Source organism: Cimex lectularius, unplaced genomic scaffold (assembly GCF_000648675.2).
Source record: "Cimex lectularius strain Harlan isolate CLEC.00 unplaced genomic scaffold, Clec_2.1 scaffold17, whole genome shotgun sequence".
NCBI classification, from domain to species: Eukaryota; Metazoa; Arthropoda; class Insecta; order Hemiptera; family Cimicidae; genus Cimex; species Cimex lectularius.
In genome coordinates, this window is record NW_019392640.1 from 121,634 (window position 1) to 129,235 (window position 7,602).

Below are 7,602 nucleotides of genomic sequence, written 5' to 3' on the forward strand. Positions count from 1 at the left end.
TGAAGGAACATTATTAGTCTTGTTTTATAACAATCCATGTTGAATAAACAGAAATCAAATTTTTAATAGTATATAATTTTAAAACTGAGCGAAATCCTAAAATTTAATAACTAACTTTTGTGTATAATTCACATATAATTGCTAAGAAATAACACAGAACGTCCTTTCAGGTGTCACGCCTTCTTTCATTTCTTTACTTTTGAGTGCGAGATAGGACTTTTCCACCCTATTCTTGAACCTCTCAGGCAGAGGGTCATTCCACTCTGCTGGCGGATTATCTCTTCTTTCCCAAATATCATTGTTAAAATGAGCATCTAAACGCTCTTTTCTTCTAGCTACTTCACTCTCGATTAACTCTTCCTTTGAAAATAATTAAAACAATAAAACCAAATAGTTATAATTTTTCAACAAAACTTACTTATAATAACATGAAAAAGAGATTGTCCATACTTACTACAGCTTTTTTGTTTTTTTTGGTATTCCATTTTTCACAGTTGTTATAATCCCTTTTCCACTGGGAACAGTCGACAAATGAACCGTACACAAATTGTTGGTGGAACCTTGCTTTAATACTTTTGCAGTCCTTGTATTCGTCATTGTACACATCACAATTTCTTACCTATAATATACAATATAATAATTTAAATTACATACACGGTTGACACACGAGCACCTGCTCTTGGGCCAAAGCCCGCACAGGTGCCCCTTATGCAGAGAAAGGTTGCTCGATGTGTCCCACATATTGGAAACATGTCATGCCTTGGCTCCCTACATGGAGCATGTAGGCATGCCATCTAATCTGAAAATGGTATTCGAGTACTGCAGCAGGTTTCTGGGTCCCCTGTTCTGCTTTTTAGGGGAAATTGGGGTTTTTTATTGTATGTAATATGTCTTATGTGTTGTGTGTCTATATGTTTTGTATGAGTGCATGTATTTATTAGCATGAATGGTGAGGGTGAAATATGTCATCGCCCCTCGAACGTTGAGAGCGTATGAGTGTGTGTTCGGGGTCGATGGCGAAATATTTATAAAACTACTCAATTCACCCCATTCTAGATTAGTTTGAGTATAGGTCGGTGGAGGAATATCAAGTACTCCACCTACCAAACGGAATGAGTGTGCCGTATGGATGTATTTATGTGCATGAATGTATTTATTTGTATGAATGTAGTGTGAAAGGGTAAATAGAATATAGATAGACTTAGTTGGGGGCTGAAATGACCTAGATGTCGGAAGCCCCAGTCAAAAAAAAAAAAAATGTAAATTAGTGAAAATTATGTGATAACAATGTGTTAACCACAGAAGGGTTGTTTTTTTACCTTTTGAGATAATTCGTTAATAAATAATTAGCTAATAATAAATCAAATGAAATGCAAATGTTAAAACTCCCTTAATCTTAGAGAAGGAATGTACACGACAAGAAATGCCCTTCTTCAGGGTTTACCAGAGGGAGGGAGGAAAAAAAGTCTTGCCTAGGAAACGTAAATCAAGAGCAGTAACAATTATTCAAAAACAAATGGAAGGTACAATTATTCTACTGAACTGTATGAACCTCGAACAACTCGATGTGAAGAAAAAAAAAAAAACGGATAAACCATGAAAAAATATTTATTTTTTTAAAGTATAAAGGCAATCAACAAGAGATTCTTAGATGTATTTGCATGTTTTGAAATATAAATTCAAAATATTGCTAACACAATTTTGTATGGAAAGAGACAAAAGTTGATTTATAAGAGATTTGAACTTGTCATTGAATGTAATGTTAGCAACAACATACAAATAATGTTTAAAAAACAGGTGAAGTAGTGAAATGAAATTTTGGGAGCGTTAGTTGCAGCAGTAGTAACATGCTCAATGTGGGCTTGAATTTAAATTTTTATTGTACCATATCTCTATTTACTTATTTATTTTAATTAATTTTCTCAAGCATTGGGACCTGTATTCCTTACCTTTCACAAGCTGCACCTTTACACAGGTAGGGCCTTAGGAAGGTGTTAAGTTTAAAAGCTTTTCCAGAACCATAGTTTTAATTAATTGGCACAGTCTGCGGGTATTGTGTCTCCCTAAGATAAAGTGGTGTTCTTCATCTTCATATAGCTAACAACGAGTAAACAATGGTTGTATAACAGATAACAATGGTCTGTTAATAAACTTCTAAAACGATAGCTTTTGGTGAGTTGAGCTTTAACACATGCATTGAACATGGTGCTGCTATGTATGCTCATATTTTTAAACTACTAAAATTCAATATGAGATCTATTGATGATGCTGAAATGCATCTCACATACCAACCTAACAAGTATAAATAGACCAAATTGTCGTGAACAACCCAATTTCAGGTTCATAATCACCTTGCAGACAACAGAAATCTCACAATTGACCGAACAAGTATAAATGAGTAAGTATATAAGAGCAAAATATTAACTTGGGGCAAATAGTAATTATTAAAATTAGAAAAAGTTTAAGCACAATTCTTTTTTACACTTTTATACAGTAATCAAGTACAGGCTTGTTTCTTACCATCCACAACTTCTTTTTGTACCGATCGCTAAGCTCTTCTTCCATACTCGCCAAGGAATAACCTGAAAATTGCAACCTGCGTATAACCTCAACATGAAATCGATTTAATTCAATTCCCCACTAGGTGAAAAACAAACTATTATTTATTTAAGTCATTATAAATTACTTTTAGTGTTTAATTAACGTTTCAGACCAGTTGATTTTTATAAATAAGTATGCAACAAAAATAAAACAAATTTCGTATAAAATGTATGTTTTTATCAATTATGTTTAACTGGTGGCAATGTTCTGTACACGCCGGCGTATTTACATCTACTCTCCAAGTTCGGGCGCTTCCAGGGATAGTTGCCGCCTGTGGCATAAAGGGTTTAATATGACAATAAAAATTTAATAATCATTTGCGCAACTGAATATAACTTTATTAATTAGTAATTTATGATGTAAGCAACGAAATTAAAAGAAATGGTGAATGATGGAGTGAGTGCGGTGTTCAATCCTTTTTACAAAAAAGATAGTTCCTACTCACAGTAAGTTGTTTTCCAACGATCCGAATATCGAGCCACTTAGCACATCATCAGGTCGAAGGATGTCTACAACCACGTCTCTCGACATGAATTGCAAAAGTGAAACCACCGATACCCCGCCAAGGCGCCAACCAATGAGGAGCTGGTTTTTTAATGGCGCTTTGAACGTGCGAAAAACGGGAAATATAACAAGTAAATATTATAATGGCAAATACTGTAAGAAATTAATTATAAATTAATGATTAAAGATAAAAAATTAGAATAATACCTTAATATTATAAAAATAATAACAATTAAAATAATTAATTTAATTATTTGGACGTTTAATATTACTGTTTTAGCGTACCGCCTAGAAGTCTGGGAGCCACTGGCCGGACGAAAGGCAAAGATACGTTCGAACGTACACGATGGAATCCTGGAAGGACTGGCCGTTTTTAGGGCGAATCGCTGGAAAATTACCTGTTTCTCTCCCTCCAGCCTATTCTTATTTTTACAAATTTTCGTTTTTAACGTGTATGAAAGGAAGAAAATTATATAAATTTAATTGATCAACTATTAATAAAAAATTGTTTACATTGGCGTAAACAGGCAACATTGGATGATTACCACAATCCCGCCGAGAGAAATACGCTCCCAGTTTTTGCCAAGATCGTGTGGAATCGGAGCTGAGCTTTTTCTGGGGTATGGAAACAAAGAAGGGTCCATTTTACAATAGATCTAATAGATCGCAGAGGAAGGAAGGAAAACTGTACACTCCAAAGACTCAAGGTAAGCTAGCTTGCGTAGCATAGATGTTTTGGTCTGTTTGGTGAGTTTCGGCTCGTCGCCATCTTTTGTGGTGGGTCTGTACATTTCTGTTTGTTTGAGTTACTCGTTCTTATCTCACTCTTAACGGTTCTTTCGAGTCCGACCAGGATCAAACTACTCCTAATACTACTTTATGGCCACGGAAATACCGCAGAGAAGTGTGATCTAAATCCTTATTACTGAAGATGTTTCCATTTGCCGATGACACAGCTCTGACCCCGATCCAGCGATTGCTTCGGAAAACCTGCATATCACGTTAGCAGATTGGTGTAAAATTGCAAAATGACGATAAATAAAAGCAAGTACGTCCATATTAGATTTACACTCCAGAAGCAAATCTACTCTCTCAAAATCGACTGAGTTCGTTATGTTGGGTTCCACCTAGACTCACCTTTAACTTGGAATTAGTATATACGACTGAAACTCACTACACCTAGCACCTTCCTTGCATCTTTTGCCGAGCAGCTGTATTGCCCTCTGACGAAAAGCAAATACACTTTACAAAACAACAACCGGTTTGGACGTACGGAATAGAATTGTGGGGAACCGCCACACCTTTCAATATCTACCGACTCCAACCCTTTCAATCTGAAGTCCTCAGATCAATTATAAATGGTCCGTATTTTGTTTCAAATCCTTCCCAAACGACTTTAAAATTCTATTTGTACAAAAATTAATGCCTAAAAATTTCCCACGTTCTATAATAAACTCACCCATTACCCCAAGAGTCTTGCCCAAGCCTTGTCCCTATAATCCCCGTCTCCAGTCTCTTGCTCTAACCACTTGAGCTATCGTGACTTCAGAAGTCGTGGGTTCCTGCTCGTGAAAAAGAATAATTAAGAGATTTAATTAGTGAAGTGAAGTGGTACTACTATTTACTCAAAGTAAATCCTCAAATTACATGTTGTAATCAAAGTGCAGATTATAATTTTAAAAAAATGGGTTGCTTAACTTAATATCAATAACTGTAGTCTGCCTATCGTTTCTGAGTTCGAATCCGGCAGAGCCCATGGGTTTTGTGAATAATATGAAGAAAGTATTGTAAAGTGGTTAGACCCCTCGTCCACAACATCTACCGAGTAGTTAAACGTTAAGCCTTCCTGTATGACAGGAATTACTAAGTACTAATTTTAATACTAGTAATTGTAAACTTGAGTTACATTTTTTTTTTCGAAGTTTCCTGGACCCAGATAGGCTTTCAACTGGGGCAGAGGAAGTCTTTCATACACTTTGGATATTACGGAGAATTAAATGCTTTTCGTAATATCAGTTTTTATATATTGAAAGGAAGAGTTAAGGATGGGTGTTAGACTGCGAGTCGGTTAACTCATGCTGAACCGGCGTAGGATCACTTATTGGTTCCGCCTTCTCCCACGGTTTTGTTGAATTACTCAAACCCGTGAGTGAAGACGGACCCAATAAGTGACCCTATGGCGGTTCAGCTTGATATAATACTATTTTTTGTGTTAGGTTTGGAATCAAATCATTTTTCATGAACAAGGGACTTTGGAAAATCTAAGAAACAATGTTTGAGAACAAATCCAAATGATTTTTTTAAATCTTATTTTTCCGTAGTCCTGTCAAAATTTAAAAAGTCCCTTTTTTAATTTAAGGTAAGTTAAAAAAAAAAAAACTTATTTCATAGATTATCCAATTTACCAACTTCAATTGTTATTTACTGACGTCAAAAGTCGAAAAATTTTGCACGCCCTTCCGCAAATTGAAATAGATTTGAATCGATTGCCTGCCAGTATCGATAGTGGCCGGAGTCGAGGGACGGCAAGGCCCGTCGAATAGAGTTGTAGTTTTCATTCCTAGTTTGAGATGGGCTCGGTTCGTTCGACGTGAATCAATCTCCGGTCCTCCCACTGTCTATTTTTCTACTTAAATTCTAAATGTCGGCTCTCAGACTTCGATCTTAAAGAAACAATTTTCGCCTGCGCATCTCCCGGCCAAACCAAACTCCTCGGTCAATTGAAATTAATTAAACTGAGCTACGAAAATGGAAGATACGAGTCAAGACTACCTAACTAAATACAGGGAATTCTTCGAAGCTTTAGTTAAAAATTGTGATCTAAGCAATCCCCTTTTAGTAAACAACATACCCAAGTATTCCCTGACTCAATCAGAAATTTCAGGAGAGATTCTCCACTGGTGCCTTCGTTATTTAAGTGATAGGTGAGATTTTTTTTTGTTTACATACACATTCTTTTCTCTTGTCTTGTCATTTCTCAGATCTTTAGCAACATATCAGTGTCAATTCGTGAATTTTAAACGTTTATTTAAATAATTCAAATTGAAAACGGTGTGGTTCAATTTTTTCAAGATTTGGAATGTTTCCAAGTCTGCGAAAAATAATTTGTATTTTACCACCAATCGTGCTGGTACGAACTGCATCCCGTGACTAATGACTATTTCTGTATTTTTATGAACTAAATAAGAACTTTCCTGATTACAACCACTTTGATTCAATATAAATAACAGCAATTTTAAATAAATAAAAATATATACAAAGAATAACTTAAGGTATTCCTAACTGGTGTTTATAGTTTAAAATATGTACGTTTTGTAATTACGCGGTAAAATTTGATTTTTATTTAAAATGATTTCAGTCGACTTTATTATCAATAAAATTACATTTTTATTTATTTTACGACCTTTCCAAGATAAATTACTCTAAATAGTAAATGAATCAGTTACACCAAATAATGTAACTGGGATAATATTGCCCATTCGAGTTATTGCTTGAATTATCAGAATATACTTAAAAAAATGAAAACATTGAACAAATACAAACCTTAAAAAAATAAAAATAATAAATAAACACTCATCAAATCAATTTAAAGATAGATGTTTTTCATCCATAATAATTATAGTAAACCAGTGCTCAACTTGCATTGCGGTCAATGTTGTACTGTTACAAATTTCAACAATTTTAGTATATTAGTTAAATATATTGATTTGATTGGTCATTTTGTATCTTTTGTCTTACTTTTTTTTAATGAATCACACAGCAAAACATGTAAGAACTCAATTACATAAATATCTGCACCCTCTGGTCAAAACTGGATTAGACAAATTTGGGCAAAATGAGATATATTTCATTATTTACACTTGGCAGTTGATGCTTTGAGTTGGACACACTGAACAGGCCTTGAGTCACTTATTGGGTCCGTCTTCTTCGCGGGTTTACGTTTTGGCATTGCGCCATCTTCAGCATTGAGGAGTTTCTCACTGAAGATGGTCCAATGCTAAAATGCATTTGAGTAATACAACAAACCCGCGAGTGAAGATGGACCCAATAGATTACCTAGTAATGGGTTCAGACAGACAGGCTGTGCATAATTGTTTATGGAGAATGAAACCATTTCCTTTTAAAAACAATGTCCCTTTTTAGACATCTTGAAAAGTTGATGTATCTAAAGAATGTACACTGATGAATATTTTGCCATTTGAAATAGTTAAGCCTCCTGTATCCCACGTCCTGGAGGAGAGAGATGTTTTGGCTTTGAGAAACTAGACAAAAAATAAAAGTTTATAATAAAGTTTTCCAAATGTATATTACTAATTAAATAAAATTGTCATTAGCATTGGTGTTGAGTACTCTTGGATTATGCCATGAGGTTCTCCTATTTTTTAATTATTTTATTTAGGTCAGTCAGACTGTATAATTGTCTAAGTAGAGAAGAAATTTCGATAATTCCACTTGCCTATTTATAAACTTGTAGTGAAATAGATTAAGTGTATTTGT

The 7,602-nt window shown here is 34.6% G+C and overlaps 2 protein-coding genes across 5 annotated transcripts in view; one reads left to right on the top strand and one right to left on the bottom strand.

The window, feature by feature from the left end:
* Positions 1-6: 6 nt before the first annotated feature.
* On the bottom strand, positions 7-3,150 carry LOC106661312 (UPF0545 protein C22orf39 homolog). The gene is made up of 4 exons (XM_014384612.2): positions 3,047-3,150; positions 2,521-2,582; positions 455-619; positions 7-360 (listed from the first exon to the last, which is right to left on the bottom strand). Exons 2-4 carry the CDS (start codon positions 2,563-2,565, stop codon positions 142-144), a joined length of 429 nt encoding a protein of 142 aa, XP_014240098.1. The 5' UTR covers positions 2,566-2,582; positions 3,047-3,150; the 3' UTR covers positions 7-141.
* A 2,473-nt stretch (positions 3,151-5,623) lies between these two features.
* Positions 5,624-7,602, top strand: part of LOC106661306 (microtubule-associated protein futsch-like) — a 119,289-nt gene continuing 117,310 nt past the window's right edge. For 3 of the 4 annotated variants that reach the window (XM_014384597.2, XM_014384600.2, XM_014384598.2), the window contains exon 1: positions 5,624-6,029. In XM_014384597.2, coding sequence (XP_014240083.1) covers positions 5,854-6,029 — 176 coding nt within the window. In that variant the 5' untranslated portion in view covers positions 5,624-5,853. The remainder of the gene's footprint in view (positions 6,030-7,602) is intronic. The other variant, XM_014384599.2, reaches the window with a different exon arrangement.

What these genes read in the sequence shown, in the direction of transcription:
- LOC106661312 (XM_014384612.2), bottom strand. Translation starts at nt 2,565, where the DNA reads ATGGAAGAAGAGCTTAGCGATCGGTACAAAAAGAAGTTGTGGATG. An exon ending in ACAAAAAGAAGTTGTGGATG is followed by an intron (nt 620 to 2,520) that starts GTAAGAAACAAG and finishes TGTATATTATAG; the next exon opens with GTAAGAAATTGTGATGTGTA. An exon ending in AAAAAAACAAAAAAGCTGTA is followed by an intron (nt 361 to 454) that starts GTAAGTATGGAC and finishes TTATTTTCAAAG; the next exon opens with GAAGAGTTAATCGAGAGTGA.